At 43.5% G+C, this 15,623-nt stretch overlaps 1 protein-coding gene across 2 annotated transcripts in view; it reads right to left on the bottom strand.

The window, feature by feature from the left end:
- The window catches only part of masp1 (MBL associated serine protease 1), a 69,796-nt gene extending 54,567 nt beyond the window's left edge, over window positions 1-15,229 (bottom strand). The window contains exons 1-5 of one of the 2 annotated variants that reach the window (XM_031797879.1): window positions 15,101-15,229; window positions 14,489-14,717; window positions 8,928-8,990; window positions 4,512-4,689; window positions 4,021-4,152 (exon numbers count right to left, since the gene is read on the bottom strand). In XM_031797879.1, coding sequence (XP_031653739.1) covers window positions 4,021-4,152; window positions 4,512-4,689; window positions 8,928-8,990; window positions 14,489-14,717; window positions 15,101-15,216 — 718 coding nt within the window. In that variant the 5' untranslated portion in view covers window positions 15,217-15,229. The remainder of the gene's footprint in view (window positions 1-4,020; window positions 4,153-4,511; window positions 4,690-8,927; window positions 8,991-14,488; window positions 14,718-15,100) is intronic. The other variant, XM_020452282.2, reaches the window with a different exon arrangement.
- Window positions 15,230-15,623: the final 394 nt, after the last annotated feature.

Genomic DNA, 15,623 nt, shown 5'->3' with positions numbered 1-15,623 from the left:
TTTCGAAAACAAAACGTTTATTATTTCAGTGTAATATGGAACCATTCCGTATTTTATCTAACGGGTGTCTAAATATTCCTGTTACATTACACAACCTTCAATGTTATGTCATAATTACGTAAAATTCTGTCAAATTAGTTCGCAACGAGCCAGGCGGCCCATACTGTTGCATATACCCTGACTCTGCGTATATACCCTGATTTTTCTGTGAGTTTTTTTTTTGTTTTGTAGTTTTCTATTCAATACCATTACAGTATCCATTGACTTAGGACTCAATTTGCAGTTCCTATGCCTTCCACTAGATGTGAGCTGCCCAGTGACACGAGCCTACCAGACGAGCTAATTCACTTCTATGCTCGCTTCGAGGCAAGCAACACTGAGGCATGCATGAGAGCATCAGCTGTTCCGGACGTTTGTGTGATCACGCTCTCAGTAGCCGACGTGAGTAAGACCTTTAAACAGGTCAACATACAAGGTTGCGGGGCCAGACGGATTACCAGGACGTGTGCTCCGGGCATGTGCTGACTAACTGGCAGGTGTCTTCACTGACATTCAACATGTCCCTGATTGAGTCAGTAATACCAACATGTTTCAAGCAGACCACCATAGTGCCCAAGAACACAAAGTAAACCTGCCTAAATGACTACCGACTCGTAGCACTCACGTCCGTAGCCATGAAGTGCTTTGAAAGGTTGGTAATGGCTCACATCAACACCATCATCCCAGAAACCCCTGACCCCCTCCAATTTGCATACCGCCCAAACAGATCCACAGATGATGCAATCTATGTTGCACTCCACACTGCCCTTTCACACCTGGACAAAAGGAACACTTATGTGAGAATGCTATTCATTGAAATTCAATGAAGCGTTCAACACCATAGTACCCTCAAAGCTCATCTCTAAGCTAAGGAATCATGGGACTAAACACCTCCCTCTGCAACTGGATCCTGGACTTCCTGACGGGCTGCCCCCAGGTGGTGAGGGTAGTTAGCATTGCCAGGCACGACTCTAGAACCATCACTAAGTTTGCAGACGACACAACAGTGGTAGGCCTGATCACAGACAACGACGAGACAGCCTATAGGGAGGAGGTCAGGGACCTGGCCATGTGGTGCCAGAATAACAACCTATCACTCAACATAGCCAAGACTAAGGAGATGATTGTGGACTACAGGAAAAGGAAGACCGAGCACGCACCCATTCTCATCGACGGGGCTGTAGTGGAGCAGGTTGAGAGCTTCAAGTTCCTCTGTGTCCATATCAACAACAAACGAGAATGGTCCAAACACACCAAGACAGTCGTGAAGAGGGCACAACAAAGCCTATTCCCCCTCAGGAAACTAAAAAGATTTGACATGGGTCCTGAGATCCTCAGAAGGTCCTACAGCTGCAACATCGAGAGCACTAGTTGCATCACTGCCTGGTACGGCAATTGCTCGGCCTCTGACCGCAAGGCACTACAGAGGGTAGTGCGTACGGCCCAGTACATCTAAGCTTCCTGCCATCCAGGACCTCTACACCAGGCGGTGTCAGAGGAAGGCCATAAAAATTGTCAAAGACCCCAGCCACATCAGTCATAGACTGTTCTTTCTACTACCGCATGGCAAGAGGTACCGGAGTCCCAAGTCTAGGACAAAAAGGCTTCCCAACAGTTTTTACCCCCAAGCCATTACACTCCTGAACAGGTAATCAAATGGCTACCCGAACTATTTGCATTGTGTGCCACCCCCTAACCCTGCTACTCTCTGTTTATCATATATGCATAGTCACTTTAACTATATATTCATGTGCAAACTACCTCTATTGGGCCGACCAACCAGTGCTCCCGCACATTGGCTAACCGGGCTATCTGCATTGTGTCCTGCCATCCACCACCCGCCAACTCATCTTTTACGCAAATATTACTCTTTGTTCATCATATATGCATAGTCACTTTAACTATATCTACATGTACATACTACCTCAATCAGCCTGACTAACAGGTGTCTGTATGTAGCCTCGCTACTTTTATAGCCTCGCTACTGTATATAGCCTGTCTTTTTACTGTTTTATTTCTTTACTTACCTATTGTTCACCTAACACTTTTTTTCCACTATTGGTTAGAGCCTGTAAGTAAGCATTTCACTGTAAGATCTACACCTGTTGTATTCGGCGCACGTGACAAATAAACTTTGATTTGATGTGTAAATATTTGTATGAACATAACAAGATTTAACAACTGAAACAAACTGAACAGGTTCCACAGACATGTGACTAACATAAATTGAATAATATGTCCCTGAACAAAGGGGGGGGGGTTCAAAATTACAGAAAAGTAACAGTCAGTATCTGGTGTGGCCACCAGCTACATTAAGTACTGCAGTGTATCTTCTCCTCATGGACTATACTAGATGTGCCTGTTCTTGCTGTGAGATGTTACCCCACTCTTCTACCAAGAGTTCCCAGACATTTCTGGGGGGAATGGCCCTAGTCCTCACCCTCCGATCAAACAGGTCCCAGACGTGCTCAATGGGATTGAGATCCGGGCTCCTCGCTGGCCATGGCAGAACACTGACATTCCTGTTTTGCAGGAAATCACGCACATAACGAGCTGTATGGCTGGTGGCAAAGTCATGCTGGAGGGTCATGTCAGGATGACCCTGCAGGAAGGGTACCACATGAGGGAGGAGGATGTCTTCCCTGTAACGCACAACGTTGAGATTGAGCTTGTCATTTCAGGCAGTCTGATGATGCTGTGACACATCACACCAGACCATGACGGACCCTCCACCTTCAAATCGATCCCGCTCCAGAGTACAGGCCTCAGTGTAACGCTCATTCCTTCGAAGATAAACGCAAATCCAACCATCACTTCTGGTAAGAAAAAAACGTGACTCGTCAGAGAAGAGCACTTTTTGCCAGCCCTGTCTGGTCCAGCGACGATGGGTTTGTGCCCATAGGCAACACTGTTGCCGGTGATGTCTGGTGAGGACCTGCTTTACAACAGGCCTACATGCCCTCAGTCCAGCCACTCTCAGCACTGATGGAGGGATTGTGCATTCCTGGTGTAACTCGGGCAGTTGTTGTTGCCATCCTGTACCTGTCCCGCAGGTGTGATATTCCGATGTACCAATCCTGTGCAGATGTTACACGTGATCTGCCACTGCGAAGATGATCAGCTGTCCGTCCTGTAGCGCTGTCTTAGGCGTCTCACATTACGGACATTGCAATTTATTGCCCTGGCCACATCTGCAGTCCTCATGCCTCCTTGCAGCATGCCAAAGGCATGTTCCATGCAGATGAGCAGGGACCCTGGGCAGAAAGGCTTCTTTAGTGTCCTAAGTTTTCATATCTGTGACCTTAATTTCCTACCGTCTGTAAGCTGTTAGTGTCTTAATGACCGTTCCACAGGTGCATGTTCATTACATGTTTTATGGTTCATTGAACAAGCATGGGAAACAGTGTTTAAACCCTTTACATTGAAGATCTGTGAAGTTATTTGGATTTTTACGAATTATCTTTGAAAGACAGGGTCCTGAAAAAGTGATGTTTGTTTTTTTACTGAGTTTATGAATGTGTAATAAATGTTATTCAAAGATTAGATTCCACGTGGTTTTTGCTGTTAACACATTGGGGGAAAGATCCGATAGGCCAATACATTGGAATCGTACTGCCTTCATAAATACATTCATATTTCGCATCGCAGAGCATTAGCTGCTAAACACTTTGTTTCCCCCTCCCAAAATGTATTGCCGACACACATTACAAATTTCAACATCAAAAACAGTTGGCATGTAGGGAAGGAGGTTGGAATGCACTCAAAAAAAGGGCGTGGAATGGGGAATCTTCAATATATAATGCATCATAATTGACAGTTATTCACAAATACAGTTAGGTCGTGTGTGTAACACAGTGCTCTATCGTCTCCTAGTGAGAGCGTGTCATAAAAAATGTACTCTTTAGTGTCTCCAACTGTACTTTGCAAAGATGAAAATCCTAGAACCTCTGGCTATGAGTTTGGGGAGAAGGTAAACAATACCTCGACATGTCCTGTTGTCAGAATGCAGCAGGTAGCCATAGCGACAGGAGCAGTAGTAGCCACCGATGTAGTTGTGGCAGAAATGGTCACAGGCCAGATCCTCATCGTTCCTGTCCCTACACTCATCCACATCTAGAGAGAAAGAGAGAGACTTTTTACTCAAGCCCTGCATTAACATACCTGATTCAACTAATCACCTAACCCTTGATTAGCTGTGTTAAAATAGAATACAAATGAACTTTTATTAACTATTATATCATATTGGTCCTGGGCTAGAACAAAAGCCTGAACAACCCATGGGTCTAGCCTGGCCCAGTATTGAAGAACACTGATTAACAATGTTAGATGGTTCCTCACCCTAAAACTAGTCTATGGGTCATAAAAGACTGTCATCCATGGTCCGGTTTCCTTTAAACAGCCACCACCATCTTCAGCTAACTTTAGCGACCATTAGCTAACAATGAATGGAAGTGACAGTACAGGCCGCTCACCGACAGCGCTGTAGTGGGACTCGAAGCCCAAGAAGCGTTCCTCATTGGAGAAGTCGGACCGGAAGGAGACACTGAAGGAGCTCCTAGGGGAGCTGATGACCTGCTCTCCTGGGACCTGCTCTGTGTCACTGTCCTCGCGCCCACAGAACACTGCCAGCTCCTCTCCATTAGCCTCCACCTGCAGAGAAAGAGTAGAATGGACGTGTGAGCACAAAGTCACATACAGCTGCACGTATGCAGACACACACACACAAAAATATGTAGGCCTACAGTACATGGCATTGACATGAATTGACACCTTTATCAGCTATTGACTTGATTTTCTCATGTAAAGCTTTTCATAAATCGCATTTCAGATTAATGTTGGAATGTTTTAATGGAATGTTTTTGTTTAAGTTTTCTAATGATTACCGATAAATGGCCTTTTTGTCCACTAATTAATCCATTCCAAATATCTCCCCCGTTTCTCACCATCTCTGTCTGTCTGTCTGTCTGGTGAAACAGATGTACGCACAAACACTTTTTAGAACACCAGTCTTATCTGGGTCTCTGATAGCATGTTTACACTGAGTGTGTCATTGAACGTTCGGTTAACCCCAGCTACAACAGAGCAGCATGTGGGAGATTAAGAGACACTTTTGTATAGCCACACTGGCCACAGTCCCAATACCACACAACACTAGAACATTTCTACAACTACAAGCAAAGAAACAACCACAGTTATACCACAGATATTATAAAGCACTTCTCGTGTGCTTATTCACTCCGATGTAAATGTACAAGCATACATTCACAAACACACAGGCACACACATTCACAGATCAGCATCAGACATATACAGTACATCTTCATTCAAGAAGAGGACAACACAATGTTATGTGTCGGTCACCGGTCGCAGGACTGAGAACTGTGGGTAGATGAGTAGTGTTATGTATGTGAGCGTCCGAGTGTGTGTGTGTATGTACAAGGATCCCTATGCATTCTGCACCCCAGGGGGTGGGGGTCTGGACAAGGTGGTGGAATTCAAGCAGACGCCTCACAATGGAACTTATTGATGAGCTGTGAATTTGGCAGTGGGAAGTGGGAGGCTACTTATGCCATTATTAGAGTTTGGATGTGTTCTGGGGTAAAGTTTCCACTAGAGACAGATCCAATTCTAACCTTAGCCATTAGTGGGGAAAATGCCAAACTGACCCAAGATCAGCATCTAGTGGCAATGCATAAAAAGGTTACATTTGGGGGGGGGGGGGGGGGGGGGGGCATTGGAACACGTGATTTCCAGGATAAATAATGTGTGGCGTGGCAGTGACGGTAATGATCAAGCCTTAAAAACATAAAAACAAGTGCATACACACAATCACCCCCCACCCCGACACAAACACAAAACCACCCCCTTGTAAAACACAGACAAGAACGCATTGCATTGTGGGACCAGATGACTGCTTTTCCTGTTGTCCTTTTGTGTCTGGCTGCTGGTGTGGTGCTGGGTGCATTGCGGTGGTGCCCTGTAGGGTTATTTGAATATGAATATGAGCTTGGTGGGAAGTGAATGCTTCAGAGTCGCAGTGGAATGAATGCTAATTTATTTGTTTTTTATTTTATTTCACCTTTATTTAACCAGGTAGGCTAGTTGAGAACAAGTTCTCATTTACAACTGCGACCTGGCCAAGATCAAGCATAGCAGTGTGAACAGACAACAAGACAGAGTTACACATGGAGTAAACAAAAAACAAGTCAAAAACACAGTAGGAAAAAAAGTCTATATACATTGTGTGCAAAAGGCATGGAGGTAGGCGAATAATTACAATTTAGCAGATTAACACTGGAGTGATAAATGATCAGATGTGCAGGTAGAGATACTGGTTTGCAAAAGAGCAGAAAAGTAAATAAATCAAAACAGTATGGGGATGAGGTAGGTAAATTGGGGGGCTATTTACCGATGGACTATGTACAGCTGCAGCAATCGGTTAGCTGCTCAGATAGCAGATGTTTAAAGTTGGCGAGGGAGATAAAAGTCTCCAACTTCAAAGATTTTTGCAATTCGTTCCAGTCACAGTCAGCAGAGAACTGGAAGGAAAGGCGGCCAAATTAGGTGTTGGCTTTAGGGATGATCAGTGAGATACACCTGCTGGAGCGCGTGCTACGGGTGGGTGTTGCCATCGTGACCAGTGAACTGAGATAAGGCAGAGCTTTACCTAGCATGGACTTGTAGATGACCTGGAGCCAGTGGGTCTGGCGACGAATATGAAGCGAGGGCCAGCCGACTAGAGCATACAGGTAGCAGTGGTGGGTGGTATAAGGTGCTTTAGTAACAAAACGGATAACACTGTGATAAATTGCATCCAGTTTGCTGAGTAGAGTATTGGAAGCTATTTTGTTGATGACATCGCTGAAGTCGAGGATCGGTAGCATAGTCAGTTTTACTGGGGTAAGTTTGGCGGCGTGAGTGAAGGAAGCTTTGTTTGCGAAATAAAAAGCCGATTCTAGATTTGATTTTGGATTGGAGATGTTTGATATGAGTCTGGAAGGAGAGTTTACAGTCTAGCCAGACACCTAGGTGCTTATAGATGTCCACATATTCTAGGTCGGAACCATCCAGGGTGGTGATGCTAGTCGGGCGTGCGGGTGCAGGCAGCGAACGGTTGAAAAGCATGCATTTGGTTTTACTAGCGTTTAAGAACAGTTGGAGGCCATGGAAGGAGTGTTGTATGGCATTGAAGCTCGTTTGGTATACAGAATGGTGTCGTCTGCGTACAGGTGGATCAGGGAATCGCCCGCAGCAAGAGCAACATCATTGATACATACAGAGAAAAGAATCGGCCCGAGAATTGAACCCTGTGGCACCCCCATAGAGACTGCCAGAGGACCGGACAACATGCCCTCCGATTTGACACACTGAACTCTGGTGAACCAGGCAAGGCAGTCATAAGAAAAACCGAAGCTACTGAGTCTGCCGATAAGAATATTTTATTTATTATTATTATTTTTACCTTTATTTAACCAGGCAAGTCAGTTAAGAACAAATTCTTATTTTCAATGACGGCCTGGGAACAGTGGGTTAACTGCCTGTTCAGGAGCAGAACGACAGATTTGTACCTTGTCAGCTAGGGGGTTTGAACTCGCAACCTTCCGGTTACTAGTCCAACGCTCTAACCACTAGGCTACCCTGCCGCCCCAGGCGGTGATTGACAGAGTCGAAAGCCTTGGCCAGGTCGATGAAGACAGCTGCACAGTACTGTCTTTTATCGGTGGCGGTTCTGATATCGTTTAGTACCTTGAGCGTGGCTGAGGTGCACCCGTGACCGACTAGGAAACCAGATTGCACAGCGGAGAAGGTATGGTGGGATTCGAGATGGTCAGTGATCTGTTTTTTGACTTGGTTTTCGAAAACCTTAGATAGTCAGGGCAGGATGGATATAGGTCTGTAACAGTTTGGGTCCAGGGTGTCTCCCTCGTTGAAGAGGGGGATGACCGCAGCAGCTTTCCAGTCCTTGGGGATCTCAGACAATATGAAAGAGGTTGAACAGGCTGGTAATAGGGGTTGCAACAATGGCGGCGGATAGTTTCAGAAATAGAGGGTCCAGATTGTCAAGCCCAGCTGATTTGTACGGGTCCAGGTTTTGCAGCTCTTTCAGAACATCTGCTATCTGGATTTGGGTAAAGGAGAAGCTGGGGAGACTTGGGCGAGTAACTGCGGGGGGGGGGGGCATGGACAGCCGTTGAGGAATGCTTGTTGAAGTTTTTGATTATCATGGATTTATCGGTGGTGACCGTGTTACCTAGCCTCAGTGCAGTGGGCAGCTGGGAGGAGGTGCTCTTCTTCTCCATGGACTTTACAGTGTCCCAGAACTTTTAGGAGTTAGAGCTACAGGATGCAAATTTCTGCTTGAAAAAGCTGGCCTTTGCTTTCTGACTGCGTGTATTGGTTCCTGACTTCCCTGAACAGTTGCATATCGCGGGGACTATTCGATGCTATTGCAGTCCGCCACAGGATGTTTTTGTGCTGGTCGAGGGCAGTCAGGTCTGGAGGGAACCAGGGGCTCTATCTGTTCTTAGTTCTGCATTTTTGAACGGAGCATGCTTATCTAAGATGGTGAGGAAGTTACTTTTAAAGAATGACCAGGCATCCTCAACTGACGGGATGAGGTCAATATCCTTCCAGGATACCCGGGCCAGGTCGATTAGAAAGGCCTGCTCACAGAAGTGTTTTAGGGAGCGTTTGACAGTGATTAGGGGTGGTCGTTTGACTGTGGACCCGTAGCGGATACAGGCAATGAGGCAGTGATCGCTGGGATCCTGATTGAAGACAGCGGAGGTGTATTTGGAGGGCCAGTCTATGAGGGTGCCCTTGTTTACAGATTTAGGGTTGTACCTGGTGGGTTCCTTGATGATTTGTGTGAGATTGAGGGCATCTACCTTAGATTGTAGAACTGCTGGGGTGTGCAAATAACACCATCGGCAGGACACCAGCACCCTGACCTGCCACACACACACACACACACAGCCGCTCAACATTAGTGTAACTTGTTTACCCCCAGCAGGAGATTGGCTCTGCAGAAGAATTATCCATACAATTTGCAACTCTCTCTCAGCTATTTTCTGGTTCTCATAGGGGATGTAATGACACTGGTTGTGTTCCAATTCTCTACCCTTCACTTCCTCATGCATTGAAAAGCATTTGATTGGTGCTTCTTGAAAATGTTCTTTCCTCCAAGAAAACATTAGACAGTGGTTGAAGTACTGTATTGCAAACAGGTAAGTATTTTGTGCAAATGGGGAATATGATGACACCCTTCATAAAAACATAAGATGCTGCCATTTGTCGTTACCGAGAACAAAAATAAAGGAATTTATTTCCTATATATTTCATTTTTATAACCATTGCAGAATAAATTCCTCACCTTTTCTGGCAGTGATGGGTTCATATTTCTGAGGTAGCCATACAACAAATTACCATACGCATCTCTCATTTCATTGGGGCTATGTAAATACAGTGCCTTCAGAAAGTATTCATACCCCTTGACTTATTCCACATTGTGATGTGTTGCAGCCTGAACTCAAAATGGATTAAATATAAAAACAAATCTCACCTATTTACACACAATACCCTATAATGAAAAAGTGAAATCATGTTTTTAGAAATGGTTGTAAATTTATTGCAAATGAAATACAGAAATCTAATTTAAGTATTCACACGTTCGAATCACCTTTGGCAGCGATTTGCACACCTGGATTGTACAATATTTGCCCATTATTCTTTACAGAATTATTCAATCTCTGTCAAATTGATTGTTTGTTATTGCTAGACAACCATTTTTAAGTTTTGCCACAGGATTTTCAAGCAGATTTAAGTAAAAACTGTAACTTGGCCACTTGGGAACATTCTTCATGGTAAGCAACTCCACTGTAAATGTGGCCTTGTGATTTAGGTTATTGTTCTACTGAAGGTGAATTCATCTCCTAGTGTCTGGTGGAAAACAGACTTAAATAGTTTTTCCTCTAGGATTTTGCCTGTGCTCCATTACGTTTCTTTTTTTAATACTGAAAAATTCCCATAACATGATTCAGCCACCACTATGCTTGAAAATATGGAAAGTGGTATTCAGTAATGTGTTGTATTGGATATGCACCAAACATAACACTTTCTATTTCAGAACAAAAAGTTAATTGCTGTGCCACATTTTTTGCAGTATTACTTGATTGCTTTGTTGGAATATTTTTGTTCTGTACTGGCTTCCTTTTCACTCTGTCAATTAGGTTAGTATGGTGATGTAACAACACTGAACAAAAATATAAGCGCAACATGTTTAATGAGCTGAAAAAACATATCCCAGAAATGTTCCATACTCACAAAAAGCTTATTTCTCTAAAACTTATGCAAAGATTTTTACATCCCTGTTAATGTGCATTTCTCTTTTTCAAAATAATCCATCCACCTGGCAAGTGTGGCATATCAAGAAGCTGATTAAACAGCCTGAGGCATATTGCACAGGCCTGAGGCATATTGCACAGCCTGAGGCATTATTGCACAGGTGCACCTTTAATTGGGGACAATAAAAGGCCACTCTAAAATGTGCAATTGTCACACAACACAATGTCATAGATGTTTCAAGATGAGGGAGCATGCAATTGGTATTCCGACTACACGAATGTCCACCAGAGCTGTTTCCAGATAATTAAATTATAATTTCTCTACTATAAGACGCATCCAACATAGTTTTAGAGAAGTTGACAGTTTGTCCAACCGACCTCGCAACTGCAGACCACATGTAAACACACCTCCACATCTGGATTCTTGAAATTAATGAAATTGTGGGTTTTCACCACCAACGAATTTATGCAAACTGTCAGAAACCATCTCAGGGAAGCTCATCTGCGTGCTTGTTGTCCTCACCAGGGTCTTGACCTGACTGCAGTTTGGAATCCTAACTGACTTCAGTGGGAAAATGCTCATCTTCGATGATGATTGGCCCGCTGGAGAAGTGTGCTCTTCACAGATGTATCCCGGTTTCAACTGTACCCGGCAGATTGCAGACAGTGTGTATAGCATCATATCGGCGAGCAGTTTGCTGATGTCAACATTGTGAACAGAGTGGTGGTGTGGTTATGTTATGGGCAGGCATAAGCTACGGACAACGAACACAATTGATATATAGCCATTTGAACGCACAGAGATACCGTGACGAGATGCTGAGGCCCATTGTGTCATTCATCTGCCCCCATCACCTCATATTTCAGTATGATAATGTACCGCCTCATGTCTCAAGGATCTGTACACAATTCCTGGAAGCTGAAAATGTCACAGTTCTTCCATGCCCTGCATTCTCACCAGAAATGTCACCCATTGAGCACGTTTGGGATGCTCTGGATCAATCTGGTTGTTCCCGCCAATATCCAGCAACTTCACACAGCCATTGATGAGGAGTGGAACAACATTCCACAGGTCACAATCAACATCTTGATCAATTCTATGCGAAGGAGACATGTTGCACTGCATGACGTAAATGGTGGTCACACCAGATACTGACTAATTTTCTGATCCACGCCCCTAGCTATTTTATAAGGTATCTAACCAACAGAGCAATATCTGTATTCCCAGTCATGTGAAATCCATAGATTAGGGCCTAATTTGTTTATTTCAATTGACTGATTTCCTTATATGAACTGTAATTTAGTCAAATCTTTTAAATTGTTATTTTGCATTTATATTTTTGTTTAAAGTTAAACCATCTTCAGTTTTCTATCACAGACATTAAAATCTAAGCTGTTTTAAAGTTACCATTGCCCTCATGGTGAAATCCCAAAGCAGTTTCCTTCCTCTCCGGCAACTGAGTTAGAAAGGACACCTGTAGATTTGAAGTGACTTGGTGTATTGATACACCAATCCAAAGTGTAATTAATAACTTCACCATGCTATAAAGGGATATTCAATGTATGCTTTTTGTATTTTTACCCATCTGCTAATAGGTGCCCTTCTTTGCAAGGGATTGTAAAAACCCCATAGTCTTTGTGGTTGAATCTGTGTTTGAAATTCACTACTTGACTGAGGGACCTTACATATGATTTTATTTGTAGGGTACAGAGATGAGGTAGTCATTCATAAATCATGGTAAACACTATTATTGCACACAGTGTGAGTCTATACAACATCATTTGACTTGTTAAGCACATTTTTACTCCTGAACCCATTTAGGATTGCTATAACAAAGAGGTTTAATACTCATTTCAGCTTTACATTTTTTATTAATTTGTTAAAAAAAATTAAAATAATTCCACTTTGACATTATGTGTTATTGTCTGTAGGCCAGTGACCAAAAAAAATCTAAATTTAATCCATTTTAAATTCAGGCTGTAACAGAACAAAATGTTAAAAAGTCACGGGGTGTGAATGATCCCATAGGCAGTGCATCAAGAAAGTGTTTATTTAACTTAGATATATGTATGTTACTACTCTACTGTAATTTTAATTTGTTTTGAGTAGCCTAGACAATGTTTCAGAACTCGCGGGCAGTCCAGCATATTCAGGTTGGGGGAAAAGTAAATGTAAAACATGTTTTCAGTCAAACGTTGTGCTGACAGAATGTGCCATTGGTTTCTATTTCAGAAACTGTCACAATCCATAAATTACTGAATATTTTTTTTTTTTTACATTCTGCAAACACAGTAGATAGACTGGTAGTATGTAAAATATTTGACAGTACATGTAGGCTACAGTATTGCTGTGCAATAGGAGCGCAACATAAACCCATTTAATCTCTGAGTCTATACCAAGACAGGACATAAAAACACAAAAATCTATAGATAAACTAAATATCAAAACAACAATTCATTGTTTGCATATAAATGTGGGCTGTAGTCTACTTTAAATTGTTTCCAATATACAATCAATCTTGAAGAATGTGTGGACAGGGTAGGTAACAACACATCTGCCATGCTGATCCTCAACATGGGGGCCCCCTCAGGAGTGCGTGCTCAGTCCTCTCCTGTACTCCCTGTTCACCCATGACTGCATGGCCAGGCACGACTCCAACACCATCCTTAAGTTTGCCGACGACACAACAGTGACAACGATGAGACAGCCTATAGGGAGGAGGTCAGAGAACTGGCCGTGTGGAGCCAGGATAACAACCTCTCCCTTAACATGATCAAGACAAAGGAGATTGTGGACTACAGGAAAAGGAGGACCGAGCACGCCCCCATTCTCATCAACAGGGCTGTAGTGGAGCACATTGAGAGATTCAAGTTCCTTGGTGTCCACATCACCAACAAACCATCATGGTCCAAACACACCAAGACAGTCGTGAAGAGGGCACGACAATGCCTATTCCCCCTCAGGAGACTGAAAAGATTTACCATGGGTCCTCAGATCCTCAAAAAGTTATACAGCTGGTATGGCAACTGCTCAGCGTCCGACCGCAAGGCACTACAGAGGGTAGTGCGTACGGCTAGTACATCACTGGGGCCAAGCTTCCTTTTCTCAAAAGTGCATTGTTGGTTAAGGGCTGCAAGTAAGCATTTAACTGTAAGGTCTACACCCAATGTATTTGGCGTATGTGACATACAATTGGATTTGACAGGCACTTGCTATGTTTAGTTTGAAAAGGTCACTGCAAAATATCGAAACATTCTGCCCACACCTACAGAAATGTGATCAAATATGCCATTGCTCTTTCTTTTACAAACTGCTGTGGCCTAATTCCAATATTGCCAAATTACACAGGAAATAAAGGGTGCTATAGTGACTACAAAAGGCGAATGGAGTGCATTTTCCAGGTGGAGTTAATGCACACAGTTTTACGACAGATCATAAAGTATACAAGAGCACACTTCGGGGAGTGTTCATGAGCACATTTTGGGAAAAGGGTAGAATCGGACCATGGCCGAAGATACTGTGTCAGACACAGCAGAGGACAGGAGCATTTCCCCCGAATGCTTTGCTGCAGTAAGAGCACTCCACACTACAGTTCCATGCTGCTTGTGATGTTGCCATGCTAAACCCTGTTCAGAATTCCAACCATTCTGGCATAACTCTGGTTCCTAGAAATCAGGAGATGGGTCGGGCACCAAAGCCTGGCAAACCAACCCGAACTGGCACCAGCTCCGACCAGGCTCCTGTGCCAGTGTCGCCTGGCACATCATCCATTATCATTCTCTTCACTGGCATAGCATATTACACTGGCCCATGCTGGCACACTGACATCTTTGGCTGGCTAAACCCATGCACCTTCTCAGGGACAAACTAATGCCAAATAGTTTGGCAATATGCCAGGGTCTATTGTGCCAGGCAGGCAAATCTATTACAAAAAAAGCTCTTCCAAGAATAAAAATGTTTGTCATGAGAGTTGAATATTAATTTACATTCCTAATTGAATTGACTGAACTAAATCCAGGTGGGACATGTGAAATGTGTCCCTTTTCGAGGCATTTTCTCCGTGTGAATGGCTGGCCACACACATACGCAGTCACGATTCACTTACCTTGACATAGTCGTACTCACAGAGGTAGGAGGGTTCTAGGTCGAAGTGCAGGAAGTAAAGTCTGATTTGGAACCCGTCGGGAACGCTTATGTTCCAGCGGACCTCGGACTCTTTAGGGTAGGGTTCTGGAAAGTTCGGGGAGTTGATCGTGCCATACATGTCACTCAGACAAATTACCTGAGCTCCAGCGGGGACCATGGACAGTAGGTCTAACAGGAACGGTAATACTCTGGAGAGAGAGGTATTATGATAAATCTATCTTTATCGACATTTTATAATACAAACTAATTGTCACAATGGAAAGTAAATCGCAACTCAAATGACTATGACATAGATGGAAATACTTTCGTTTTCGGGTATATTTTTCTTAAGGTTATTTCTGATCGTTTCCCCCAACAAAATGTGTATCCTAGTTTAAGACTAAAGTAGGCTAAATCACAAAGCTCGTTCGATACAGCAATTTTAAATTCACAAACCCCCCATGCAGCGACAGAATAAACAGTTATTCATTTAAAACAAACCACAACAATAACAATCCCATAAACATTTTAGGTTATTGCTACTGTGGGTTACAGAGGACAATTTGAAAAGTATATACTAGCCTACACCTACCCCATCATTGCCGAAGTTGCAGCCATGATACGCTTACTGTGCGAAACAGCTGAGCTTCTTTGAACAAGACATCCCTGCACAAACACGAACACTTCCCCAACCAGTGTGCACGTCATTTCTACCAACCGCATGCGCAACATTCAGAATGGGATCAACTGGAGATTGGGACAACACGGCAGTTGTGTAACCAATATTCCACTTCTAGCAGAGGCAGTGGTCTATTGCTTTAAATAAGACAACACATCTTCCTTCAAATACGATTGCATTTACAAGATTCCAGGGTGGAAGGACCTGCATTGTTTTTGTTTTGCTTTATCTTCGATGTCTAGTATTTGCACTGGCTTTGTTTGGATAGTATGTATTTGTGATGACTGGATTAATCCAGGATTTTAGGCACCATTGTTTTAGCCCGTGGAGCCCGTTGACCTAAAGCCTAGAAATTACCTTGGGGAGCTAACACAAGTCTGCAGGTCTCAGGCTTAACTGCAGATGACATCCACTTCTGTTGAAAAAGTTTCAAGGA

The sequence above is a fragment of the Oncorhynchus kisutch genome, linkage group LG19, assembly GCF_002021735.2.
Source record: "Oncorhynchus kisutch isolate 150728-3 linkage group LG19, Okis_V2, whole genome shotgun sequence".
Taxonomy (NCBI): domain Eukaryota; kingdom Metazoa; phylum Chordata; class Actinopteri; order Salmoniformes; family Salmonidae; genus Oncorhynchus; species Oncorhynchus kisutch.
Note: the sequence above shows the minus strand (reverse complement) of the source record. Positions and strands in the feature narration are given on the sequence as shown.